This window comes from Purpureocillium lilacinum, assembly GCF_023168085.1.
Source record: "Purpureocillium lilacinum CBS 284.36 DNA, scaffold_7, whole genome shotgun sequence".
Classification (NCBI taxonomy): domain Eukaryota; kingdom Fungi; phylum Ascomycota; class Sordariomycetes; order Hypocreales; family Ophiocordycipitaceae; genus Purpureocillium; species Purpureocillium lilacinum.
Genome location: NW_027072117.1, coordinates 2,729,944 through 2,757,525, shown reverse-complemented (window position 1 = coordinate 2,757,525; position 27,582 = coordinate 2,729,944). Strand labels below are relative to the sequence as shown.

Below are 27,582 nucleotides of genomic sequence, written 5' to 3'. Positions count from 1 at the left end.
CTCATCTTCTCTGCATGGCTGGCCCCTTCACCCATCAGCCTGGCCTCCCTTCGGAACCCAACCCGTTGAGCCGGCCATGCTCAGGATGACGGCTGGAAGCGACATCCGCCGGTCTCGGCAAGCCACAAGCGCGGGCGGGGTGTCGTGACTGTAGAAACCTAGTCCTGGTGATGCGACCGCCAGCTTTGGATCTTAGCGATGTCGAGCTTCGACCCGCAATGCTTGCCTGGTTGAGGCAGGGCTTCCCCGTGCTTTGAGTTAAGCTCCCTGCTTCAACTGCACGCGGGCACGCGCCGTCCCTAGCCTAGCGCGCCTCCCGAGAGCCGGACCGCAAGTGAAACTCCAACCAGGAGCAGAGGAGCCGCGATTGCGTCTTGGCGACCAATGGCACTGCGAGTCCCCCTGGCTGCGGCTGAAAAATGCAGAAATAACTGCCAATAACACGGCCGAGGACCCTGCAGCTGTCTGCAGTTTGTGATGCCGCCATTGAGTCTAGCCCAGCGCTTTTGAGAGGATCAGGGTTCGTGGGAGGAGGTTTTCCTGGTTCTTGCTGGCCTCCGTACCCGGGGAGATTCGATTTGATGAGGGGGACGAAAAGAGACTCTTGACTTGGCGGTTGCGCATTTCCAGACATAGTGGCGTTGCTTCCGAGGCGAAACATGTGAAGTTGTTCCGCGGGGAACTGATGGGAGTATGGCTCCTATTTATGTTATTGGGCTCACAGACCGTATTAGCGAGCAGACGAAACCCCTGGTTACTACTTCGAATGAGGTATTGTGTAGAGTCAGCAATGTCGTCGGCTCCTTGCGGCCCTTGCATGAGCCCTTTGCTGGGGGCACTCCGAAAGGGCGGCTAATCAGCGTGAACTCCGCGATAAACTTGTACAGTGGGTTCAAAGTAATTTCGAAACACCGGTACCCCGCACCTAACCTAGACCTACTATAATATCTTAGAAATTTAATTACTAGCGCTATATAAGAGCTATAAGTTTATAAAAGTATTTATTATATAGCTAGATTTATATATTATCTATAAGTAATTTTTTTAGAGGCTTATATATAAAGATCTTTTATTTACTTTTAATTTAAATTAAGAAGTAATATTATACTTTAAATATAACCTATTATCTTTTATAATTTATTTTAGAAAATAATTATATTATAGTAATATTTATAATATTTTTTTTAATTATAATATTTATTAAAGTTTATAAAAATAATAGTTTTATTAATTTTTATATTAACTTTCTATATAAAACTTTTATTAATAAGTAATATATATATTTATTAATTATTACTATAAAATACTATATATTAATTAATTTATAAAAGCTATAATATAGCTTAATAAATATTATATATATTTTAATATATAATAATATAGATTAAAGTATATAATTAAAATATAAAATAAATTATATATACTTTATATAAAGTATAAATAATTAATAAAGATAGGGCTATTAATATACTTTATAGAGTATATTTTACCTTAACTTAAATAATTTCTATAATTATAGAAATATTTTTTTAAGTCTTATATTTATATATTAAGTAACTTTACTTAATAATTTAATAAAATAAAATATTTTAGGAAATTAAATAAAATATTATATAGTATATTTAAAGTACTTAAAACTATAGGTATATTTTATAGTATTTAAAGTACTATATCTTTAACTAGAAGTTTTACCTTATATATAATGAAAAAAAATATCTTTAAAAATTATATTATATAATTAAAGACTTATATATATAAATATAGTCTTAGTATTAATTTTAAAGCTATATTACGTAAGTTATGAAAGGTTAAAGTTATAGGTACGTAGTTTTATATGTGGGGCATGTCGACTGTTTCGAAATTAAATTGTCCCCACTGTATCTCGCCTTCTTCCCCGGAGCTTTCTCGGCCCCATCAAACATGATGGTCGCATCCTTACATGTATTGTTAGGGAATGCCCGGTGATCTGTATCAGCCATCATGGAAAAGGAATGAGCAACTTCTGTCGTTGGGTCGCTGCTTCGTCACACCTTCTTCTCTCAAGCCTTTACTTGGGTCTTAAGGTCCAAAGTCGATGTCTGAACATCACTTCAGCCCCTACGAGAATGACATAATAGCCATAAGGGCCGTTCGCAAGCTGACCTGAGAGGAGAGGCTTCTCGAACTTGCTCCCGTGATCCAGTAGCGTTCATGCTTGACACGCAAAGAGCCGAGGATAACATAGGCTCAGGCAGCACGACAGGCCTATCTGCCCCAGCTCCTCGAGACCGCGCAAAAAGAAAGATGATATGGAATGTGCCAATGCCATGTTGTACAGCACCTCGTCGAGCCTTGTTGACTACATGCTCTCCTCTGCGAGAAGAGCTAGTCAAGCTGGTGCCGAGTCATCGGCTTCCGTGCGTCAGGCTGAAATTCCTCAAGGCCATACAGAGTTCGCTCATTGAATCATGGACATTCGGACTCTCGAAGCTCGTTTCTCAAATAGTAGGTAGACATGGAGCGTAGATCCCTACTTTGAGTCTGGCATGCATCTGGAACAGCACGGCCTGCACCTCAAAGACCTTGGGCAAGGTGATTTGTGAGCTTCAGATCAATTATGCCAACTATAGTTGACGTGTCGGATACATGTACTTACATCGACTTGTGCAGTCATGGAAGTACGGTTTCGGTGACCTCGTCTTGGTCGGCAGTTGGCTCCCGGCTGTTCGGAGCTTTCACGTGAGCATTTGAAAGGGCAGAGAGGGCTGAGTACGGGAGGGCATGGGCTCTGGCGGAAATGAGAGCCCGCGTTCGCCCATTGAGTATGTTCGACCTAGATGCTTTTGCTCCGCCGGCTTATGTAGAGGATGATAACGAACTCGATATCGTCAATCCCAGATATCGTACACTCCTAAAACACTGTTTTGCCAGCAGTTTACAAGCAACATAGCGACAAACATCGTAGCATAACTAACCTGCCGGCCCGACGAGGCCAACGATGCCAGCGGGACCGGAGGTGCGTCATCATGATACGAGGCGAAAAGGCCGTACATGCATGTGGGAATCACTGTGACCGTGAATAAGTCGCTAGACGGGGGCACACGAGCGCTTTGTAGAATCCATGACCGTTGGCTACTTGCATCTTGGCATGGGACGGGGAACGTTGGCTTGGCACCAGGCCGCATGGCGATCCGAAACGAGTCGGCAATGCGCCCCGTCCAGCGCCAAGCCAGACGCTCGAGACACAGTGCATGTGCATCCTAGCTCCTTGGCAGCCGGGGATGATCCAAGTCTGAATCGTGAACTACACGTATGATGGCAGCTCACTGTCTGTGCGCAATTACATGCACTCGAAAGTCAGATGCGTGAACCCTATCGCCGAGAGTCGATCGTCAGCGAGATGACAATTCTTTATGTACACGAAGTGTGACAGCCTTACCCGAATATATAAGGATATCAAGTACCTCCAACTATACAAGCGCTCTACATACCTGGTCTCTTCGACATATTTCTATCCAAGAACACTAATATTCTGCCTTCGCTTCGGAACATGAAGAGACGGAAAGTGCATATCTTGTGAGCCACGTTAGGGATGTCGTACACATCAAGTCTAGTCGCACATCCGCTCCAAAGCAGTCACAGCCCTGTAAGTCATCCTTTGATGACATGGAGGTTGCGAGATTTTGACTGGGAAGTATCCAGCCATACAACTCGCGGGTATCGGTAGTGTAGTCACTGATCCCAAGTCGCAGCTACGGCTGCATTCGCATACCACGTACCAGACCCCCAAAGCCTAAATTTGACGTTGCGAAAAGGCTGAAGACCTGGCGTAACCTGCTGAACGAAACACGGGGACGCCTTGTCTTTGGAATCAAGCGGGATTCCATGGCTCAATAAGCAAGTGGCTTGCAAGTATCTCGCTTTTAGCCAGTACATCACGTTCAAGTACGCATTCGTGCCAGTGAGTGCCTGGCCGCTTGACTGTACATGTGATGCATAGCTCGGTTATCGCGGCCACCGCTTGCTCGCACAGGCATGACCAGCGGTGCGTGCCCAAAGGTCTACGAGATGGCTTCTGAGGAAGAACCCCCTCTTCGGAAACCCCTGTCCGGCCGCGTGGCGGCTGAATGGCGACGGCTTGGTGTTCGTGTTCCCAGTGCCATTTGGAAGGGCAAGATGGAGTGCGGCGCCGTCACTATTTCCACCATAGAGGTCGCTGGACGGGGGGTTCGACGACAGTTGCACAGTGACTTTAGTCAACTCAGAAAGGAAGGTTGGCTGGTGGTTCAGCTTGGAGGGGTAGCTCGGACACTCCATCCATGTCCCCGCGTCCCCATTCCGTCATAGGGGCAAGGGACCACCCCTATTCGTTCCTTCAACGGGATTATCACGAAAGCGGTAGCCCCCGCTATCGCGTCGGATCCTGCAGGCGCTTGACGCAACGTCGGGTATTTTCCCCGGGTGGCGGCCACGTATCGTTGACCGGCGTTCCGTCAGCCTCGGCAGTCGTATCAACGATACCAAGCCCGCGTATTGGTCGAAACTCGAACCTCGCCTCATGCGTTATGCGAAGCCTGCGACAACGGAGTCCGAGAGATCGCATACGCAAGCATGCGGCGGCATGATGCGATGCGCAAAGAATCATGCAGGGCTTACTTCGTCCGTTCCGGTGAGATCCTATGTACCATCAATGTGTGGGGGTGCTTGTTGCCTCGTGTGAAGAGTTGCGTCGACCCTTGGCCTCACATTGAATGTAACCTCGAATGCAATGCTGTATCTGTTGTACTGTGCTGCTGGTCAGCAACGTGGGCAATTAGGCCGGCTTATTCGCCTCCTGCATATGCCATCTATGGATCGGCGAGCCTCGTGGCTTTCGGTGGAAGCTGGAGTGTCATCGTCCGCTCGTAGTAAGAGAAGTCCGCATTCGCATAGTAACAGATTATGTCCGCGCGGTGCTGACGCTTTGTTGGCCCGAGTCTGGCTCGGCCAACTGCCGCTTTCCCGTGGTTCAACTGCGGAAGCCTTGGCGCTCCTGCGGAGGGTGCCTTTGCCGTCCTGCAGTAGTGGCAACGCCACCATCATTGAAACGTAAGATATGGCAGATGCCAAGATGGAGAATGAAAATAATCTCGCTCATCCCCGGGCCACGTTGCCCGCTCCAAAAATTAGTCCCTGAGCCTGGCGTCTCGGCAGGCGAGGTACGGTGGCGCCGAGAATCCATGCTGAATGAGACGGCAATACAGGAAGCCATGCTCGGTGGCTTGCCTGAAGTGGTTACCGGAGCTCCGGCTCGTGCTTACCAGACGGCGCCACAATCGCGATGATGCGATTCTCATCGATCGCCAGCCGAGTCGAACGGTTGCAGCTGTCCGGACATGCCCGCATGCGAACATAGCGGAAGGCACCCTTATGGCTGGGCTGGAGTTTGACCACCGGGGACTGATTCCTGTTTGAAGCCGAGGTCGGCAGAAGCCGGCTTTGCCGGTTGACGATGCTGGTTTGGCACTTCACCTGGGCGCGGCGACTGCTGGATAAGGCCAAGGAGTCGAGTAACGTCAATCATACAAGGTATCAAGCAGTAGATACGCAGGTTTCTTACGAGTGGTCGCCACCAGTAAGTTGGTGTCAACGCGATGCGCTTGTAAATTTGGAGATTAGCTCTCGGAAAAGCGGACGCTGGACTCGGGCGCGGGAGGGACCGCGGGGGGGGGGGGGGGGGGGGGGGGGGGGTGGCGCCACTGGCGATCCCACGCTAGTCGTGATTTAGCTGTTGAGAGACGGCCCGCGGCAGGTTGACCAAATGTCTTGGACCCTGCAAGCCTGATCATGTCGGTTTGTCAACTGTCCAAGAGTGTTCCAAGCCAAAGAGCTGCATTGGCGTGCCGTCGTTTCTGACACTGAAGTATTTTACCTGTGACGAGTGTCGAGGTTCCGCGGGGATCGTGTCGTTGACCTGCGTTCTGGACAGTTTGCTGGGATGGACGAAGTTGGATGTTACCGATCGCAATTTGAAACGGACATTCCAGCATCGGCGCGTTGAGAAGTTTCTGCCGAAGATCTTGAGACTCGCAAGACTTGTTTCACGTCGCAGCTGGCTTGATGATGACAAGCGATAAGCATGAAGATTGGTTCGATTCGTCCAGTCTAATGCGGTATGCTACACGCACATGTACATACTAGAGGCGAGCCGATAAGTGCCTCAATACGATGTCGTGATCGTTCGGCTTTTTATCGTGTCGAAACTGCCTGAGTCCGTCCGCGACCATAGGCAGGGAAAGTATGCGTTCGCAGGCCAGCCTAAACCCTGTTCAGATGGGCGTGCAGGATCTAGCTATCCCACGCGCAGGCAAGTAGGTATCCTAAAGCCTGCGAGGACCAGGTCAAGTAGCCTATCCAGGGGTCAACCATCCGCTGCTGTGATTCCATGACATTGAAGGCCCAAAGTCACGCCCTCCAAAAACAAGCCCGCTGGGATAGGCGTTTCGAATGCTGCCCGCCAACTGCGGCCGCGCCGTTGAAGCGCAATATCCTGCCAAACCCAGCGCCAAGGACGATGTAACGCTATGTAGCGCTACCTGTGGATCGGATATAATAGGGTAGCCAGTCGTCGGCCGATCCCCAGGCACTCCGTAACTATGTCCACCTGCTCCGCTCCAGTCCGCTTCTGAGCCGCTCTTGATCCGCAGCCCGCTTCGGATCAGTTGTCTATCATCTGCGTCTGCTTGGGGGTTTATCTTCGTCCGCTTACTTGTTTGACGGTCATTCGGCAACGAGGCTGTCAAGAGGCAAATTGACGCGTAATCGCCTGCGCTGAGCGTTTTTGTGCTACCGACATCTCGCAGCATGTATTGACGTCGTTGTCATTCACGAAGCTGTTGGACTACCTCACCTTGCTTCACATGACATGTCGCCACTACTCACATGCATCCAAAGACGTCGGGGACTTGACGTCGGCGGCCGGAATCCGCAGGTACCTGGACCCCCACCCCCGGATCCCAGCCGCTTCGCTGCAAGGATTCTGTACAACCCTCCGATTCTCCTCGCAGTCTGATTGTCAGGGTCCATGATGCCAGCAGCGGCACCACCCAGCCGGATTGGTCATCTTTGATGCTACAGCTGTCATCACTCGCTCTCACTGCGGTTCAAAACATAAGCTGTTCAGTAAACCTCGTCAAATAAAGTCCCACGTCGTCAGCATTTCGGTACAAAGAAGATGGCACTGGGCATCATTGATCCCGGATGATGGTGAATGCGCGACCTGTAAGTCTGCCAACATTTATGTTCGCGACTCGCGATGTGTTATAGGTCCGTGCCTGGACCCCGTCGCCTCCCATGCTTTCTCGTCTCGTCCACTTCAATTTTGCTCTGGCTTTCGCATGTCCCATCTCCAGTCGCTACCCAGCTCTGGATTATATCATGCTCCATGCAAATATGCCGTTTGACGACTCCTGCTCTCCACTCTTCCAGATGCGCTCTAGGTCGCCATCAACGCAAGGGGCCTGTCTGTACACTTCGGCCTCGTCGTAGAATAAAGATGCTGTTTCCCCGCCCTGAGCCTTCCTCCTCGCTCCTGGGTGGTTGTTTTGTACCACTCAGACATGGATGCAGGCGGTATCGTCAATGTTTCTCGTATTGTTTGTGACACCCGCTGTCTCTGTGTCTCGTATGCGAATACTTGCATGCCGTGGTTGTAGCCTAAAACGCCTGGCACGCAGTGAAGCTCATCAGCCAGGTGGTTTTCAGTGCATCTTCATTGGCCGCAGCGTAAGAGCGCCACGATCCTGCTGCAAAGGCGGTTGCAAATCGGGCGGCAACCCGACAACGAGTTGTTGGATTCGTCCGCTTGGGTCGGGGGACTTTTGCGCCGTAGTCCGCCCTGAACGATTCCCCCGACCACCAGATTGCCGAATCAGGCAGACCCCGGCCACCAAAAACCACGCTCACATATAAGAGCCATGCAGCACGTTTGTCAACCGAGCAAGATCCACAAGTAGGAGAACATGAGGGAGCAAAAAGAGGCGCGCATAATGTCGCATCGGCAGTCGTGTGACCGCTGTCGTCAACAAAAGGTGCGATGCCTTCGAGACGAGGCTCAACAAGAGAACAGCAATCCGACCTCCCCAGGCCGAGCTTCCCTTTCTCAATGCGAGCGATGTGCGAAGGCAGGTGTGGATTGTGTCTACAGCTGTATGTTGTTGCACCACCTCCCCGTGCGTGTTGTGCTCTGTTGCACTGTCAAGCCAGAATGGATTGAGTCTGATTCTGGCTGATCCAAAGCTCACACTTGCTTTCTCGGCACAGTAAAACAGCGATCCGCTCGTCGCTCTGTCCAGCACACGACGCGAATAGACGCCGGCCCAGAGCCTGGCAACCGGAGCGGCACGCCGTGGTTCGAGCAAGGACTTGCCGCAGGGTTGTATCAAGGCGGGCCGTCTCTGGGAAGTGACTTTGCCGATCTGGTGGGACACTTCCCTGGTGTTGACGAGAACGGGTCCGTGGCCGGACTCATGCAAGGCTGGGACGCAAACCTCCAGCCATTTTCACCAACTTCATTGAGCTCCCTACCAGCACCATCCGCAACAGAGGTAGCTCTAATGACCCGTGCACGACCCACCACCGGCCGCGACGAAGACAGCGAAGACGACGACGCCTACGATAACGACGACATAGACACCACAGACGCCTTGTCATCCCAGCTCATATCTTTGAGCCAAAGAGCCACGCGGACCATGCGCCGTCTTGCCCGCCCTGGGCGTGTGCCCCTAACCGTATCATCTCCGGAGGTGAATGAGGCGTTGGAGGACACAAATACATTGATTCGCATTATCAATGACATCACCGCGCCGGATCGCGATGATAGTACACTCGACCCGACCACCACCGACCACGGGCTCGCCTTTTCCGCCCTTGCTTGCCATCAACATCTCGTTGCCCTGTTCCGAGCCATTTGCGACGCCATACATCGCTGCCTAGAAGCCAAGAAAGAGCATCAGGAACAGCACCACCGAAGCCGACAACACAGCGATATAGGGCCATCATCGGTTGCCCAGTTTGTCATGGTGCTTCAGCTGCTGATGCATTTGATCAACCGCATGGACCGCACCCTCTTCCAAGGCAATCCATCAATGTGGCAGAGCGCCAGATCGTCTACTGATGGCAATATCACTCCTGAGACTCCAAATTTGGCGAGCCAACATGAATTACACTCCATACAAGCCGAGGCAGCGTCGGGAGGATCATCGCCGCAGGGTGGCATTCTCGTACTTGTGCAGTACATTACTGGGACGATACCTAGCGAGCATGAGAGGCTGAGACAGGTCATTCAGAAGCTTCAGACAGAAATGGAACACTCGGAGCTTCACTGACACAGTGGACGAGGAGTGGTCCGGGAGAACCTGGTGTTTCATGTTTGACGCTTCGGCCAGAGCTATGTACGTAGAAGTAGAGGAGAGGAGCAAAGTAGACTATCCTGTACCGAGCATTTCTCATTTCGTGGCGAAAAGCGGCTTATCGTCGCCGAAATGTAACTTACTTAGGACGTGGCGAACAACATTTGAACCATTGATCCGGCATCTCTGTCGACAGAAGAAATCGCCCTACACCCACCAACGGGATGCAGATAATCCACCCTGATTGTGTACCAATTGTCCAGTGCCTTCTATCAGCCTCCTTCCTCCAGAGAGGGCGGGCCTTCCCCGCCTTGCCGCGTCTTTTCTATCTAAGACTTGTTTTGCTTTCGCCAGTCCACAAGCACATCGTCACACATGCGCGACATGGAGTAGTTATCCGACATGACCTTCAACACAGGCACATCAACTCCCATTTCCTTGAGGAACCACTCCCGGATCCGGATGGCGACGAGGGAGTCAATGCCTAAGCTGGCGACAGGCCTGCTGCTGTCCAGCTGCTCAGGGTCGATCTCGAGCAAGTTGCCCAAGGCCAGGGCAAAGCAGTTCTCCAGTATGACCAAGCACTCGGCGGGATCCTCGGCAGCTGCGAGCTGAGCCTTGACACTGATGGACCCGGCAGCCTGCCCTTGGGACGAGTCGTCCTGTAGCTGCTGCTGGCCGCTGTAGCAAGAGAGCCGGGGGTCGTCGCGCCACTCACCCTGGAACACTGTTCTAATGCCGGTGATGAGCTCGGCGGTCTGGCCCGAGCCTGGCCGTCCGCAGACTATGGCCTCTGCCAGCATCTCGTGTAGGTCGGTTTCCGACTGCCTGTCGAACCGCGGGAGGATGGCCTTGTAAATAGTCTCGGCATGCTCCGCATCGCGACGGAAGATATATCCAAAGCCTGTCAAAATGGCGATGTGAATGACCGAGCCGGCCAGACCCCGATTTCGTCGTTGCTGAACGAGACTTGCCATATAATGATTCGCGGCTGCGTAGGCGGACTGTCCGATGCTTCCGACGATTGAGGTCGTGGACGAGAAGCAGATGAAGAAGTCCAGCTGTTCGTCTCCAAAGACTTCGTCCAGGTTTCTTGATCCCACCATCTTAGGGGCCAGAACGGCTGCAAAGTCCTCCCAGGGCAAATGGTGGAAAAGACGGTCCTGAAGCACCATGGCGGCGTTCATGACGCCCCCGACGGGTGGCATGCTGGACTTGATGGTGGCGTAGGCGGCGCGGACAGAGTCAATGTTTGCAATGTCTACGGCCATCGGCCGCACGTTGGCTCCCTTGCGCGACAAGTAGTCGAGCACATCGGGGGACACCTTAGGGTTTCGACTGGTCAAGACAACATTGCGAGCTCCGTGTTCCACCATCCACAGACACACCGAAATGCCCAGGTCTCCTGTCATGCCACACAGAAGATACGTCTTGTCGGCAACAAACAGGCCGTAGTGCTCAAGAGGACGGACCAGGGCACCGACAGCATCTGCAGTGTTCCAGTCGAGTATGGCTGTCGGCGCCAGCTCCCCTCTTCTCACTGTTGAGATCTTGTCGACTGCCACAACCTCAGTGCTCTCGGTGGGAACCTTCGTGTCGCTCGAAAGGTGTTTCTGCGCCAATCTGCGGAGCTCAGAGAGGCTCAAGACCACGGCCAGGCTGTCGACCTCCTTGTCCACAAGGGCCAACGCAGGGAACGAAGCGCGAATCAAGGCAGACAAGTCCCCGCCGTCGGTGCGGGCTAGGTTGACAAAGCTCTGAAGGTCTTTGGTGCGAACATTTTCCAATGCGCCCTTACTCGCGTAGGGATGGATAAAATTGGCGTCTGAACTTCTCGCCAAATCGGACGTGGTTTGGAAGACGGCTACGCCATGTTCGTGGGCAACATCTTCAATGGCCTCGGTGAGGTCGTGCGACGCGCCGTGTATCCAGACGGGCCCCTGTACGTCACGAAGCAAACCTGCAGCCAGTGTCTTGGCCAGGAAGGATCGCAGCAGTGCCGTAGCTTCGGCTGCTGTTTCGTTGGGCTGCCAACGATGCAAGACCTGATCCTCGGAAACCTTGACCAGGGAGCCGCTCACAGCCGAGAGGGCAAGAACTTTGTCTCCCGAGGCTAGGTCGCGACCAATGCATACAAATGCCGGCTCGTGCTGGTTGATAAGCAGCGTTCGAAGCGAAGAAGCCGCGACTCGCAAGTGTATCTCATCTCCAGTAGCACTACCGACCGGAACGGCCTGCAATTCAAATGCGCCCTGTCGATCGTCGAGCACAACAGCCGTGCTTTCGGAGTCAACCTTGGCCGTCTGCGTGACTTGTCGGATCCTCGCCGCGGAGCGACTGTTGACGGTGTCCAGAGACAGTACTCTGGGTATGTAGATGGCGCCATCCTTCAGAGCAAGCTCAGGCTCCTGGTTCCACAGCAATTCATCGGTCTCGGAAGGATCCTGGAGGGCGAGTCGAAGGAGCATCTTTGCCAGCAAATCTGGGTTAAGAGACGACGGCCTGTCGACATCAAGGAATTGAAGCCTGAGATCCATGCGCTCCGCCCGCAACGTGCTGGATAATCCCAGAGTGATGTTGGCGTCGGGGTCCTCGCCGGACTTTGCCCCCGAAGTTACCCAGAGAACCACTTGTGCGGTCTCCATGATGTCCTGTAGTCCCCTGAATCTCTTCTGGTTCATGCCGCGGAACACCGGGCTGTCCAGATCGCTAAGACAGAGCACGGATGCTCCTTTAGGCACCTGGATACCCTCGAGCCCAGCCAGAACGGTGACAGTTGCGGAGGGAGCAGCAGCCCGCAAAATTGTCTGAGTCTGCAATGTGAGCTCGGAACTGGCATCACCACCAACAATGAGGATGTCGCCCAGAGGCGGCAGCGTCGCTGGGGCGACTGCAAGTGGTTCTCGGAGGAGTTGAGCCGTCTCGTCGACTGCCTGCGCAACGATAACAGAGCAGAAGGACGGCGTCGAGCTAATGTCAACACCGGAGAACCCGTTGGCCTTGAGCAGCTCGTCCCATCGTTCAACGCTGACGGTAGGTGCCCAGACTCGCCCGTCGTCTATGCCCAGGAACCATCCTGGGAGCGTCGACATGACCAGCTGCGTAGGCAGGAAGTCTCGAGTAATCTCGAGCAATACTAGGCGGCCGCCAGGTCGGAGCAGCTGTCGGCAGTGGCGCAGAGTCTCTCCCAGGCTCCGGGTCGCGTGCAAACAGTTCGAGGAAACTACCATGTCGAACGTTCCGTCGGTGAATCCCTGATCCGCCGGATTATTCTCGATATTGAGTGTCTTGAAGACAAGTTTGCTGCCATGATGACCGAACACGGTGCGAGCGTTGTCAAAGAAACCTGTGGATATGTCCGTGTATGTGTAGGACGTGTACTGATTCCCAAGGGCGTCTAGGACTGCCCGCGTGGTGCCGCCCGTACCAGCTCCCACTTCGACGATCCGCATGCGCGGGTGCTGATGCGAAAGCTGCTTTACCATGGCGGCAAGGTCAACATTTCCATCTTGGGCACCAAGACCTTCCACGTACAGACGGTCAAGCATGCCATCCTGCGTGAGCACTCTGAGGGGAGGGGTCGTTCCGCGGACAATGTCGACTAGGTTCTTCCCCATGGCATGGAGGATGTTCATGTCGTTGTTGTCCGCTGGTTGGCTTGCACGCCATTCCTGCACCATCTCGAGCGTGTCATCCTTCCACTCGGCTCGGATTTCAGGGTGCTCGCCCGCTTCGATCTGCGGTAGCAGATGCTTGAGGACCCAAGTCATCATGTGCTTGCGGTGCTTGCCCATCAGCATCAGTTCTTGAGGCAGAATCTTCTTGCGAAGCTGTCGCAGGTAAAAGTAGGCTGTGCGCGAAAGCTGCTCATATAGCACCCAGTCTGCTTCCGAGAGTTTGGCCCCAAGGCCGGGCTCAATGCCGTAGCTGGCATCCCTCATCCACGTCGTACCTGCGTAGAGCCAGGGGTCTCGGCGCTGACCGACCGCGGTAAGGCGAACCCCACGGATTTGAACCTCGGTGCGCGCAGTCGCTGCGTCGAACAGGTCCACATCGCCTGTAAAAGTGGCTTTGCCCGTCGATGTGACTGTCGCGTCGGCAGTGAGCACAGACGCAGGCAACTCGGAGGGCAACATGCTAATTCTGACGCACTCAACGCGCGTTGGCAGGTAAATAGTTCCGACGCGACCATCTCCAGGGAAAGAAAAGCCGGCTAGCAGACCTTGGAATGCCGTGTCGACGGGAGCCGGGTGCATGCATGCGCGTATTGAAGACGGCTCAGGAGGTGAGGAAACTGTTACCACCGCGCGGTTGAGCCGCCGGAGCATCGACTTGGCCTGGAACCTTTCGGTATAGTTGAAGCCTTCTTTAGAAAGAGCTGAGTAGAGCTCTTCCACGTCCAAAGTGTCCATGGGAAGCAGAGGCTTGGTCCGTGGAGGCAAAGCGTCCTCGTGTGGCTGGCCCAGCAAGAGTCGTATACCAGCGGTGAAATGGGCAGTGAGGCCAGCTTGAGGAGCATCCAAGGGCTCGACCGAGTCGACCGAACCGCTGTAGCAGGCGGCCTCGGCGGTAATACAGTCATCGGACTGACTCGTCACACGAACAGTAAAGACAACCTCAAGACCTGAAGAATCTTCTTCCAGACGCATGGCGCGCACAATGTCGACGTCATGCAGTTCCACGAGACGCAGGGATTTCTGGTCGTCGACAAGGCGGGTGGCGGCCTCGTATGTCATCGACAGGTAGCCAGACGCAGGGAATAGAACTTCGCCTTGAATTCTGTGCCCGACCAACCATGGTAGTTCGTTGAGCCTGATGAGCTGCTTCCAATGCACCTCGCGCTTGTCGCGTTCGCCGTGCGTCACGCAATGACCCAGAAGCTCGTGACGAGGTTGACTTTGGGCACGGAAGATGCGAGACGATCTCGACTCCTTCCAGATGAGACTAGGATGGTCCCACGAGTAAGCTGGGAGGCCTTTCAGAATAGCCAGTCTCTTAGGCTTGCCGCTGGCGAAAGCCCGGCGTACTCCATCAAACTTGATCATGGGGAATGACGACGGAAAAGACTTCCACAGGAGGCCCAGGGCGTCGGCAAAAGACTCCACCGCGCTCTGCCCACGTTTCAATACTCCCGAGTACGGGAGCGAGAGACCCGTCAACATTTTGATGGTTTCGGAGCTCGGACCTTTGAGCGCGGGATGAGGGCCGACTTCGAGGGCAAGGTCAAAGAACTGGTCCTCGTTGAGGGCTCTTGCAAGTGCCTGGCTGAAGAGTACCGCTTGCGTCATATTGTCGACCCAGTACTGGCCCTCGAGGAGCTTGGCGTCAGCCCGCTTGAACGACCGGCTGCGGCCATTCGATCCCCAAACGCTTGAGTACCACTGGCAATGCTTGTTGCCCTTCTGGACTTTGACCACACACTGCTTCATCGACTCGAGATATCGGGTGCTGCATGCCTTCATGTGGTGGGAGTGATACGCCGTGTCGACCTGCAGCACGCGGGCGAACGTACCCTTCTCCTGCAGCAGAGCGTGGGCTTGGTCAATGGCTTCAGCATCGCCTGCTAGAGTGCAGCTCGTCTGCGAGTTGCTGGCAGCCACAGCTAGCACTCCACCGAAGTCGCCGCAGAATGCAGTCGCTTGGGTCAGAGACATGCCGACGGCCATCATCTTGCCGCGCTTCCCTCCGGGCCCCTGCGCGAGACGGGAGTGGACGCCTCTGTAGTATGCTATCCGGATCGCATCGGTGGCGTCCAGGTATCCCGCAGCGAACGCAGCGGCGATTTCTCCCGACGAGTGTCCAACAACGGCGGAGAACTCGACGCCGGCGGCGCGCAGGACGGTGACCAGAGCGACTTGGAGAGCCGTGCAGAGCGGCTGCGACACTGCGGCTTCGCCGACACGAGACGTCTCTGATGGTGCTTCGAGCTGGTCGACGAGGGACCAGTCGGGGCGGTCGTCTGCAGGAAGCGAATTAAGACTTCGTTGCATCTGATCTATGGCGTTACGGAACAGGTCCGAAGCGGCATAGAGCTCCTTGCCCATGGTAGCCCATTGCGCGCCCTGGCCGGTAAAGACGCCTAAGATTCGAGGGGGAAGGACCTCGGGAATGGTAGCAGTGCGCGAGCTGCTCTTGAGAGAGTCACTGCCACTCTCAAGCTTGTCGGCAAGCTGCTCCGCGGAGGTGCCAGAGAAGGCGGCTCGGAACGGGAAACTTGTCCTCCGGAAAAGAGTGTAGGCGAGCCTGTCGAGATCCGTGCTTGGATGGGCACGAAGGTAGCTGGCGAGCGCTTTAGCACTTGCGGCCAGGGCCGGGCCTGAGTTGGCAGATAGAACGAAGGGTCCTGCAAGGTGAGCTTTCAGGGAGTGCCCATTGAGCTTGTGCCCATTCAATGCGTGGCCGTTAAGTGTGCTGCCGTTCTCAGCGTGGCCGTTAAGTGTGTGACCGTTCGCGCCGTGCCCGTTGAGCGAGTGGCCGTTGACAGCATGGCCATTGCTTGTAATGCCATTCGACGCGTGGCCGTTGACAAGGGCTCCTGGGCCATCCCAGCTCTCAATGATGGCGTGTGCATTGGTGCCACCGAAGCCGAAGCTGTTGACACTTACACGACGTGGTGATCCTTGCGGAATGTCGGGCCACGGGATCGTCTCGGTCGGAATGCGGAGGTTATTGTAAAACGGCCTGATCTTGGGGTTGAGCTTGTTGAAATGCAGGTTCGCCGGGATCTGGCCGTGTTGAACTGCCAGCGACGCCTTGAGCACACCAGCGACTCCAGCAGTGCCTTCCGTGTGTCCGATGACGGTCTTGATGCTGCCGACTAGGAGCTGGCCGTCCTTTCCGTCGGGAAAAAAGACACTTTGGATGGCTCGGGCCTCGATAGCTAAGGCGATTGATGTCAGCGCGAATGGTCGGGGAGGAGATGAAGCGACCCAAAATGCCACTTACGGTCGCCAGCCTGAGTGCCCGTGCCGTGGGCCTCAAAGTACTGTGGGCGGTCGGATTCACGAGCCGGGTCTAGCCCGCACCTGGCGTACGTGTCTCGAATAAGTCGTGCCTGCGACTCAGAGCTCGGCATTGTGATGCCTGAGACTTGGTAAGCGTTCTGCAAGAAACAGCATGGGTTCAAATCGGCAGACATACCTGGCGTCTTGCCATCCGAGTTAACACCTGTCTCGCGGACAATGCATTCAATGTGGTCACCGTCAGCGATGGCTTGGCTGAGGGTCTTGAGGAAGATGGCGGAAAAGCCCTCTCCTCGGGTGTACCCATCCGCGGCGGCATCCCACATGAAGGATCGGCCATTGGGGGACAGCATGTTGAGCTTTGCGTGTCATCTGTTAACTTCTGCTAATTCCTCAGTGCCGGGAAGCTATTTCACCAACCTTGGACTCGCTAACGAATGGCTCAGGTCCGATAATGAGATTTGAGCCTGCCGCGACAGCCATTTCGGCCTCTCCATTTCGCAGGGCAGATACTGCCTGGTGCAGCGCCACCAGACTAGACGAACAGGCTGTGTCGATGGCCACTGACGGGCCCCGCCAGTCGTAGAAATACGACACGCGGTTGGCCAAGATGGACGCGGCAGTACCAGTTCCGTGATATTGCGGTAGGCTGTCGATGCCTCGTATGGCAGTGAACTGGTAATCGAAGCTCATGCATCCAACGAAGACGGCGGTAGATGAGCCCCGAAGCTGTTGCAATGAGTAGCCGGTCGACTCAAGGCCCTCGTAGACTGTCTCGAGAAGCATGCGTTGCTGGGGATCCATGGCCTCAGCCTCCTTTGGGTTGATGGAGAAGAAATCGCGATCAAAGGCACGAGGATCTTCATCAAGAAGATACGCGTGTTTGACGTTCGTGCTCTATTGACAAAGTCCCATGAGTCAAGCTTCCCATGCCAGATATGGGGGCATGAACTTACTCCATGGTGCTGGCTGTTTGGGTGATGGAACGCCTTGACATTGAACCGGCTTGCTGGAATTTCCTGCAACACATCCCGCGGATTCTCCAACAACTCCCAAAGCTTAGATGGAGATGTGGCACCGCCGGGGAAACGGCAGCTGCTGCCCACTATGGCAATGGGCTCGCGGGAGAAGTAGGCATAGTTGCCCTCTGTCGCTTGGCTCCCCATTGCGAATGTCTCGATATGAGTGAAGGGCGAAGAAGAGAGAAGCCCGACAAGAACTGGCGGGTTCAATGTCTCATAGGCAAGTAAGTATTGTAATGGCGCGGACTGGGAGATATAGGATGAGATCGTTACCCGATAACCTCGAGTAGTCACATGAATGCCGAGACGAAGCCCTGTTTGTGATCTTATCAGTCCCTTACTGCAATGTGTTAGTGGCTCAGTCCCCTGCCAATGCCAGCTCTGAATGCGAAGTAACTTGAAGTGGGCTGAGTTGCCCAAAGAGACTTCAAGCTCGTCCGGTCGCTAGGTAGTTCTGACTGGTGTCGTATCTCGTCAGACTCGCTCCGAGGTCCGCTGCCGGGGCCGGGTGTCCGGATGTACATCGGCACCGGTGGTTACGATATGACACGGCCTCCGGCCTCCGATCCGCCTCGCCACATGATATCGGGTTTCTTCGTATTGGATATCCCGAATGCACCGACACGAGTCCACAAGGTCATTCCCTGGGGACACCAACCAATACGCAACTGAGGCAGACTTGATAGTTCGGGTTTAAAGTCGAAGGTTTCATATTGGTTGGTACTCGCCTGCGTCTGCCACTAGTTTCTCTCAACTCTTGCGCAGTAAATCGAGTCAATCTCTTGCCCACTATGAAAGCTCTTGTTGGCGCTGAATCGGGCGGCTATCGCCTCGCCGACAATGTCGACATTCCCGCCCCGCATCGAGGCTCGATACTAGTCCGTGTACATGCGATCGCTTTGAACCCACGGGATGCGAAGATCGTTGACTACTCCAACGCTCCAGGGTCCGTAGGTGGCTGTGACTTTGCCGGCGTTGTGGCACAGGTGGGCGAAGGAGTTACGCGGTTCAAGGAGGGTGATCGAGTGCTCGCTGTCACCTTTGGCTCTGATGCATTGGACAAGACGAAGGGTGCCTTCGCCGAGTTTGCCTTGGCGGAGGAGGACATTAGCTGCCACATCCCCGAGGGCTTCTCTTTTACGCAAGCATGTTCGATTGGGCTTTCGCTGGCTACAGCCGGGCTGGCTCTTTTCCATGCGCCCGGACTGGAGCTGCCAATCCATGGGGGTACGGATGAGACTGTGCTTGTCTCGGGAGGTGCCACGGCCACAGGCGTCATGGCAACACAGCTGTTGAAGTTGTAAGTGCACCTGCTAAACGGTCTCAGCGCCATCTTTCTCACACCTTTCGCTCGCAGGGCCGGCTATACACCCATCGTCACCTGCTCGCCCGCCAACAACTCTCTGTGCGAGTCTTATGGCGCAGCAGCCTGCTTCGACTACCATTCTCCCGCTTGCGGTGCTGATATTCGCGTGCACACTGACAACTGTCTGAAATACGTCTTAGACTGCGTCACCGACGCCGCTACCATGAAAATGTGCTACGGAGCCATCGGTTCTTCTGGAGGAAGTTACATCGCCCTCGAAACTATCGCCACCACTGTGAAGTACACGCGGAGGGATGTCCGTGCTGATTGGTTTCTGGCCGACGCCATTATGGGCGACGGGGTACACATGGCTGGGACTTATGGGCGCCCTCCCTCAGCCGAGCATAGGCAGTTTGGCAAGCAATTATTTGCGCTGGCCGAGAACTGGCTGCACAATGGGAGCATTAGACATCATCCCCTGGAAATTCAGGATGGCGGACTGGCAAACGTGCCAAACATTATGGAAGATATGAAGCTTGGGAAGGTGCACGGCAAGAAGCTGGTGATGCCACTGCTGGGGCATTAGACTGAGGAAAGCATACAGTACAAAGTAGTTGTATGCATGTACATAATGGGAATGCTGGTTTGACGAGGCCGCGAGCTTACTGTGACTTCCGCCACGCTCATAATACAGGGTAAACAACCAAGAGATGACGCTATGCTTTCGCTGTTGATGGCGTGCCTCCACTGCCGGCCCCTGAGAAATGTGGCACCTGCAGCTTTGGCACCACATGCATGCCGGTCGTCTTAGTCGATGGCCCAATGCCAGCTTCTGGCAAATATTTCTCGCAACGTGCACTCGAAAACACTGCATTGGCCGCTGCCGAGGCTGCTGTGCCGCCTCTAGTCAGTTGCGAGGATGCCGTGAGTCTGCGATGCATGTGCATCGGAGTAAGCGCAACGCCGACTTATGGACCCACAGTCGCCGGCCCGACCGACCGGACCCCGACTCCGACCTGGGCCCCACAACCGCTGACCCGCCTCCGACTCCGAAGTCGCGGGGCCCGACTCGATCGGTTCGCCCAGCGAAACGCCAAGCCTCCGCCGCGGCTTCGCAATTCGAAACCTTCGGATCCCCAGGTGTGGACCAAGCTGGTGGACTAATCACTGACCGCATCATGCTGTATCAGTACTTGCCTAGGGTTTACTGCTTGTTTCGCGCTTCTTTCTTATACAATCGCGCTGTGTCAGTGCCATTGCCAGCACGCATCGCCGTCCGGGCCTCCTTTCCAGTCTCCAGCTTTCTCTTTCAAGAAGACCAAGATGACGGAAACGGCTTTACCTCGCGCCGATGTCGAGTTCACGACCCTCGACGGTCTGACTCTGCGCGGCTGGGTGTTTCCCGCCGCAAAACGCGGCCCAGGCATGATCATGTCCCCAGGAGTACGCACCCTTGCTACTAGCCGTGTGTTGGCTACAACGAGACACTCATTGACTGACGTGTGAGCAGTTTAACATGCCCAAGGATGCCATATTGCCCGATATCGCAAAGTGGTTTCAGGAGCAAGGCATCACCTGCCTCCTCTGTGATCCTCGCGGCATAGGCGCCAGTGACGGAGAGCCAAGGAACGACGTGAGTCTTGCAAGCGGTGTCGATTTTAAGCTGGACAATCGTATCCTAATATCCATGAACGAGCACAGATAGACGCAAGGCAGCAGACCGAGCACCTCCACGACGCCCTGACCTGGTTCAAGGAGAATCCTTTGGTCGATGAAACGAAGATTGCACTCTGGGGTCTGTGCTTCGGTGGCAACGTCACTCTTGCGGCGGCAGCTTTCGAGTACGTTTTCCATTCGTGCTTATACTTAGGGGGCCCCTTCTCTTTCACTGTTCCATGGCGAGCTTCACCGCTATTTCTTGTTCCCAACAGCTAACGACGGATCAAATTGCAGTAAACGAATCGCCGCTGCAATCTCAGTTGCTCCCTTGATTGACTCAACTGGCAACCCGGAAAGACGGCAGCCAATTCTTGAGCTTGCCATGCACGATCGTGCAAGCCGTTTGGCCGGTGAAGGGCCCATGTATCTGCCCTATGTCAACGAGGATGGCAGCATCCCCAACGGCCTCCAGCTCGCTGCCGAGATGATGCCCGCCCTCCAGCGCCTCGGTATCCCCGTCGAGAACCGCATTTCCGTTCAGACCTACTACAAAAGCCTGTCGTGGAACATCCTGAACGTCGTCCAGTATATTTCTCCGACGCCTGTCATGATGGTGACGCCCGAGTTTGACGTATCGTGCCCTACAGAGGAGCAGCTTGGATGCTTTGAGCAACTGAAGGAGCCTAAGGAGCTTGACATCTTGAAGGGCAAGGGCCATCTTGACTGGATCTTCGGGGATGTGGAGAGCATTCTGAACAGGCAGCTGGACTTTTTGAAGCGACGCATGGCCTTCTGAGTGGCTTTGGTGACAGTTTCTATCCTACATCCATAGGGGTGAAGTAACATATGGTTGAGCTGTGAAGAAAGCGTCGAAGTAACATGTAAACGAGTGGTCGTCCCCGCTCTTGCCTGTCTTCACTAATTCCAGCTGGACAGTCCGCAAGTCTTTACCTCTTCTTCCAACCGTCTTTGCCTACTTTTCTGTAGCAAAATCCACAGTACTCAGTGACACAGATATACCCCCGAAGCTGACTTGGCCAAACGAGCTGCGCAGAGCCAGGCCGTGTCCATGTCAAAGAATTTACGGGTGAATATATCATCCACATGTGTTTGTTTGCAAGTTACATGCTCATGACTCTGGGGGCCTGGTGTATCGAACCAGACATTATTGCCAACTACGCAAGATGCCAGGCTCTCGCGATTATTCGTGGACAGAGGAATTTTGGACATCCTTGCAACATGAAGCCAAGGTAAGACGTCATTTATCCAGTGAATAAAGTTCTTTTGACTAGCAAGCAACATATTTCAGGGTTGCGAGAGTCAGGGGATGGTAGACTATCTCGGATTGTGTCACTCGGCTGAGGGTCCGTCGGATCCAGACCTCCTATGCCTACTTGTACAGGCCCCCCTCCCAGCCCATCATCTCTGCCTCGATCTCATAGGTCTCAGAGTAGTGGTTCATGATATCCTCCTTGGAGCGCCCGTCCCTCAGTTTCAGGACGACATCAAAATCCTTGGGGTGCAAGGCGATTTCCTGGATGAAGCCAGTCTCCAGGCTCAGGTCAATCTCCTTCCCCTCGGGCGGCAGAACGTCAAATGCCCAGAGAACCTTAGCCAGACCAAGGAGCAAATTTTGCTTCGCCGAATGCATCCCGGGGCATATTCTCCTCCCAGCGCCAAAGTCGTAGGTGACCCGCGACCTCGCCGCCTCCAAGTGAGCCGGGTCGTGCGCCTCGTCCTGCCGCATTCCGAACGGGTGCTGTAGGAAACGCTCCGGGATGAACTCGTCGGGATCGTCGTAGTCTTCCTCGGAGTGGTGGATATGCCAGACGTTCATGAGCACGGCAGTGCCCTTGGGGATGCGATAGCCGTTGTAAACGTCGTCCTGGGATGGGGCGTGGGCGACAGCTTGCGGGGCAACAGGACGCCATCGGTGGGCCTGGGAGACAGTTTGTCAGTATTCTAGATCTCCAGGTGTCTTGAGATCAGGCAATAGATGTACCTCGTTCCAAAAGGCCTCCGTATACTTCAAGTTCGGCACATCGGTAGCCTTGGGCACCGCGCCTCCTGAAACCTCAAGTACCTCATTCCTGACTCGTTGCTGAAGCTCTGGGTACTTTGCCAGGATCATCAGCATGATCGAGAACACCGCTAGCGACGTATTTGTAGCGGCTGACACTATGTGGAATGCGGTGTTGCCAAGGTCTGTCACTGTGAACATGTCATCTTTCTTTTCACGCTGCTCCCTCAGCATCTTTGCCAGCACGCTCTCCCATGCAATCGGCTTGCCCGCATCTAGAGCCGCGCGCTGTTCCTTGGCGGTACTCAGAAACTGAGCGCCGGTCTCAAGTACTCCTGCCCTGACCGCTCGAGCCCTTTCCTTCCACTCGGCCATGCCGAAGAACTCGGGAAGGTAGCGCAAGAAAGGGAACAAGTCGCCGGCATTGGGTGCGACCAGGGCGGCGTACTCGTCACTACAACGCCGGAACTGCTTGATCTCGAAGCCGTGGTCACCCATAGAGTCTGGACGCCTGCCACACACGCCCAAACATGGCACACTCATCATCCAGCATACGAGGATGGCTTCCAAGTCCACCGTCCTCGCGACTGGGGACTCCAGCAACTTGACAAGAAGCCTGGCCGACTCGGCCTCGTAGGCCGGACGGAGCCTTGTGATGGCGGTCGTGCCGAAACTGTTGTTAAATTCCCTGCGCCAGCGGGTGAGCCAAGTGGAGTTGTTCTGGAAAATGGCAGCTCTCAGGTCATCTTTGAAGACCCATGTGTTATTCATGAACTGCCAGGGGCGGTCACTGTAAACAGCCCCACGCTTTTCGAAAAGTTCGCGGACCGCACGACCACTGTTCAATACGACAACGTTGCTGGCGCCCTTCTTCACCCCCAGTGGAGTGTCGCTGCCATAGCTTTTGGCCCAGATGCCGTAAGTGAGAAACGGAAAGGCCCTATCGACCTGAAGCAGGTTGCCAAGCCCAGGAAGCCCTCGCGGCCCGGGGGGGAAGGCTTTCGGACGGAGTGTGTTGAGGATGAAGACAACGATATTTCCGACTATGAACAGCAAGGGAGGATAGATGAGAAACGCTGGGGAAAGGTAAATTTCTGCAAAAGTCGCCATTTTGTCGTGCGAATGATGATGTTGATGTTGAAGGGTGGCGGAAATCGAATCCCCACGAGCAATTGATCAAAGCCAAGTCGGGATGCGTAGTCCAGACCCTTTCACGAGCTACCGGGCGTAGTGGATGTGACTGAAACCAAAAAGTCTGACGGGCGTGATATGCCGCCGGCGAATCTCAGTTTGAGGACCTGTTGCTTCCCGAGGCAAGACACATCAGATGATCACGCACAATGCGACTTTCACACAATTCAACATTGGGAAACTGACATTGCCGAGTCAGACTGCGCCACTCTGGATGATTTGGTGGTGTATGTGGCGGCAATGTCTTCCTGGAATAGCAGTCGGCGTGACAACCGGAGGTTCACTGCAACCGTCGGTCGGAGGGTCGGTCGGAGCGCCAGTCGGGTGCCGGTCGGGCCGTCAGGCGTGCGTCGGTCGGAGTGTCGGCCTGAGCGCCAGGATACTTGGTCCGACTCGGTCTAAGCGCCGCCTCTCATGTCGCTAATGCTGATGGAAGAAGCAGCCGACTCAGGATAGAGACTCTGTGCCATGCAGCTAGTCACGTTGATATGGGCTCTCGATAATTCTCCAAACCATCACCCGTACGCCAACATTGGAGCGACCAAAGTGACATTTCAGCAAATACAACTGGATAATCTTGAAAAGATGACTCTCATTCACCTAGGTAGGTGTGCAGAAGTTTACTTGCTCTGATGCACGCTACAGCATTCATACGTGCTATAGCTCCATTTCACTAACATACTGAGAACTCAGTCCTGCTCAAGTTCAAGAGCGATGTAACCCAAGAACACAAAGACACGTTCCTGCGTGAGGTCAGGGCGCTCAAGAACTTGCCATCTGTGAAAGACGGTCGCCTACTCGTTGGCGGGCCTTCGTTGACGGATCCCATTCGGTGGAGCAAGGGGTTCGAGTTGGCCCTCGTAAGCTATCACGAGAACCTAGCGGCGCTGAGGGAATACCAAGCAAGCAAGGAACATCACCGGTATGAGAAGCTTGGTCATGTAGCTGGCTGCTCCTGATCTTCCGGCTAACCGTCTGCAAAGTGTAACGTCGACATACATGTTCCCCTTTGATGAAGATCTCTGCAGTTTCGACTTTGAGGTCGATCCCGCGGACGAGTATATGTGCGCATTTGGACCCCTTTCGGTTTTAGCCGGGAAGAATTCGGGAAAGGACATCCCCATCATTGGGAAGAACAAACAAATTGGTAGCCCGTGAAGGAGGAGTTAGAAACAGAACAGTTAGTATAAGTGATTTGTATTAATTTGGTATCATTGGTCCATAAATAAAAAATTGTTACAAACTGTGCGTCTCTCGTTCTATAGAGTCTTATTAGTTGACCTTTTGTGTTCTGGCATAGTGGTCATAACTGTGCCATGCTGCCGCCCGTGATTGAGTGTGTCCTCCTGTGTACGTACAGAAACCAGACATTGCATGTGGGTGGGGATCACCACAACTGACTTTTGTAAAGGAAGAGCCAATGCCAATTTGTCGTAGTCTAGTCCAAGGAGATCGTGCATGTCGAGAAACGGTAACGTTGAGTACCTCTACCTCTAGACCAACCCGTAGTACGCCATAGCACATGGAGGCCCTCAGGACACTCTGTATGCCCCAAGGAGTGTCGAGTGCGCCATTGCGGCATTCAAAACACCTTGAAAAGCTTCTTGTCGGTGTACAGAAGCCTGGCCACCAGAATAATGGCCGACCCTGCGAGGCACATGACGCCACCGAAGATCTTGACGTTCAGCCAGCCGTTGGCAGATGCCTGGAGGATGGCTCCGCCGATGGGGGCCATGGTGAGGGCGGGGATAGAGATGGCCAGGAAAACCACACCAAGTCGGTAGCCGACCTCGGGCAGGGGAGACACCGAGACAGGAAGAGCGCCGGAAAGACCTATGAAGGCCCCTGAAGCGAAACCGAACATGACTGCAAAGCCGATGGCAACGGACGCGCGCGTGGCGGGGATCCAGACTGCAAACTCGGTGATTCCAGAAAGGGTACAGGCGATGATGAACATGTTCCATCTTCCGATGATGTCGGCGCCATATCCAGAGGCCAGACGCCCGAACAGACTGAGCATGGTGGTCAGCGTTAGGCTTGCAGCAGGACTTCATGTCTACATACCTTGCACCGTTGAATATGGCCACCAGGTATTGCGCCATCTCCTCCGACATGTGCGCCTCCTTGTAGCCCTGCGAAGCCAGGTAGTCGATGGGGATGAAGATGCCATAGGTCAAGACAAAGATGCCGACGAGCAACATGACGAACGGGAACTCCTTGAAAGGTGCTGCAAAGCGGCCGACGGGCATCTTCTTGGGTACAGGCTTCACTCGCGGGCGAACCGTGAAGATTGCAATGATTTGCAGTCCGAGGATGACAAAGGCGCCAGTTCTCATGGCCCAAGGGTACCCGACGCTCGAGATCATGCGGCTGATCATGATGGGGAAGATGACGCCACCGACTGATGAGCCGGTAACCATGATTCCCATGGCTGCTCCGCGCTTCTTGGCAAACCAGGTCGAGAGACAGGCGAGGGCTTCATTGCACAGGGCTCGTTAGCATGGGGCGTCATGCTGTAGGAAGGGGGAGTAGGTCAAACTTACCAGGGGAGTACAAGCACGCAACACCGAGGGCGCTGCACACTCCCTGTGACAAGAGGAACTGATAGTACGTTTTTGCCAGCGACGCCATCATCAGCCCAAAGACGTGAAGAAAGGTCCCGCCAATGATAAGCGGCCTCGGTCCGTAGTTGTCGAATATGATGCCGACGATGGGCCCCAACGCGAACAGGAAGAATATTTGCAGCGACGGAATCCAGGCAATGGTACTGGCGGAATAGTCTTGGAGAGGTCCGACCTCGTAATACTGCTGGAAGCTGCCGACGCCTGTTGAAGAGCATTGGCGTTAGTCCGTTGCGTCGGTGCAGAATAGGATGCCCGCATTGCAGTGACCTAGGAGGGCATTGGAAAGAGGAGGACACGTACTGTTGATCCAGCCTGGGCTGGAGAATGAGCAGCACCATGCGCCCAAGACGACCAACCAGGCAGCGGCACCTCCGTCAGGAGGGCCGGCGTCTTCCACCTTCGCAGCATCGGCTGGCGTCGCGTTGTCTTCAGGAATGGGTTGTCTGGCATCTTTGCTCTCCCGCTCCGTGTCACCGCCGAGATCAGACTCTGGCCGCGCAGTTTTTTCGATGTCGGGATGCGGGTGTTGCATGTGAGCGGTATTGTCGGCACCGTCCGTGCTGCCCATGGTGAATGACTTACACGACGCCACTGGGGAAACAGTTCAGGCGCTAATCAAGTGTAGGAAAGCGGCTCAAGCGGTTCAATATTGATTGCAGACGAAGCGAGCAGCTCGAGATGCAGCGGCCCGTCCAATTCCAGTACGGTCAACCGTGGGACGCATTCTTTATACGTACATCACTTCATGTCCGCTTTCTAATACACAATGGTCCCTGCCCGCCGGGGACTGCGGATATTTGTCGCCCAACCTCCAACAACGGAGCGGACGATCGGTGGGGTCATGCGGACGGTCAGCAGACTTATGATTGGTGTGTCCGCTGCGGACGGCTGACGAGCGGGCGGCCAACATGCAGCGATCACCGATGATGCTCCGCGCCCGAGACGCGGGAATGAGGCTCATTACTGTTTCGCTCTTATACCTGCCGATTCTTGTCTCCCACCGTCCGGCGGCCCTCTCAATTTCGCTGCGGAGGACGACGCTTCCCTGCGGACCCGAACCCGAACCCGCGCAGAAAGGATGAGTTTTCCCGATCGATCTCCAGTGCTGCTCCGCCCTCACCCAGGCCGGAGGCGCGACAAGCCGCAGCTGTCGTGCAACTCCTGCCGCCTGCGAAAGTACGTATGGTTTCATTGCTTGTGTTTTGTGTTTCATCCGGCTGCTCCGTAGAAGAAATATGTGTGCCTCTTTTGATTTCAAATGCACAATGATAATAGACGGAGCTGACGAAGCGAGCACTATAGGCGAAAGTGTGACCGCCAGAAGCCGTGTTCTCATTGCATTGTGAGTGGCGCGTCCTGCTGTTGCGTTGCGTGTCGACTCTCTTGCCCCATCCTGCTGAGGAAGACGAGCAACAACATTTGAAAGGATC

The 27,582-nt window shown here is 54.4% G+C and overlaps 6 protein-coding genes across 6 annotated transcripts; 3 read left to right on the top strand and 3 right to left on the bottom strand.

The window, feature by feature from the left end:
- Positions 1 to 9,697: 9,697 nt before the first annotated feature.
- Positions 9,698 to 17,291, bottom strand: PLICBS_009741 (type I Iterative Polyketide synthase (PKS); the record flags this gene model as incomplete). Its single annotated transcript, XM_065601713.1, has 5 exons — positions 9,698 to 16,248; positions 16,314 to 16,451; positions 16,509 to 16,689; positions 16,751 to 17,225; positions 17,287 to 17,291. The coding sequence occupies 5 exons, from the start codon at positions 17,289 to 17,291 to the stop codon at positions 9,698 to 9,700; spliced, it is 7,350 nt and encodes a 2,449-aa protein (XP_065457785.1).
- An 852-nt stretch (positions 17,292 to 18,143) lies between these two features.
- Positions 18,144 to 19,244, top strand: PLICBS_009740 (uncharacterized protein; the record flags this gene model as incomplete). Its single annotated transcript, XM_018325357.2, has 2 exons — positions 18,144 to 18,652; positions 18,710 to 19,244. The coding sequence occupies 2 exons, from the start codon at positions 18,144 to 18,146 to the stop codon at positions 19,242 to 19,244; spliced, it is 1,044 nt and encodes a 347-aa protein (XP_018176751.2).
- Positions 19,245 to 19,981: 737 nt separating this feature from the next.
- Positions 19,982 to 21,113, top strand: PLICBS_009739 (uncharacterized protein; the record flags this gene model as incomplete). The annotated part of the gene is made up of 4 exons (XM_018325356.2): positions 19,982 to 20,101; positions 20,169 to 20,291; positions 20,360 to 20,499; positions 20,612 to 21,113. The coding sequence occupies 4 exons, from the start codon at positions 19,982 to 19,984 to the stop codon at positions 21,111 to 21,113; spliced, it is 885 nt and encodes a 294-aa protein (XP_018176750.2).
- Positions 21,114 to 21,707: 594 nt separating this feature from the next.
- On the bottom strand, positions 21,708 to 23,447 carry PLICBS_009738 (uncharacterized protein; the record flags this gene model as incomplete). Its single annotated transcript, XM_065601712.1, has 3 exons — positions 21,708 to 22,256; positions 22,320 to 22,840; positions 22,877 to 23,447. 3 exons carry the CDS (start codon positions 23,445 to 23,447, stop codon positions 21,708 to 21,710), a joined length of 1,641 nt encoding a protein of 546 aa, XP_065457784.1.
- Positions 23,448 to 23,996: 549 nt separating this feature from the next.
- PLICBS_009737 (uncharacterized protein) lies at positions 23,997 to 24,686 on the top strand (the record flags this gene model as incomplete). Its single annotated transcript, XM_065601711.1, has 3 exons — positions 23,997 to 24,132; positions 24,222 to 24,450; positions 24,512 to 24,686. The coding sequence occupies 3 exons, from the start codon at positions 23,997 to 23,999 to the stop codon at positions 24,684 to 24,686; spliced, it is 540 nt and encodes a 179-aa protein (XP_065457783.1).
- Positions 24,687 to 25,110: 424 nt separating this feature from the next.
- PLICBS_009736 (uncharacterized protein) lies at positions 25,111 to 26,684 on the bottom strand (the record flags this gene model as incomplete). The annotated part of the gene is made up of 4 exons (XM_018325354.2): positions 25,111 to 25,540; positions 25,593 to 26,004; positions 26,072 to 26,353; positions 26,453 to 26,684. 4 exons carry the CDS (start codon positions 26,682 to 26,684, stop codon positions 25,111 to 25,113), a joined length of 1,356 nt encoding a protein of 451 aa, XP_018176748.2.
- Between the last annotated feature and the right edge of the window lie 898 nt (positions 26,685 to 27,582).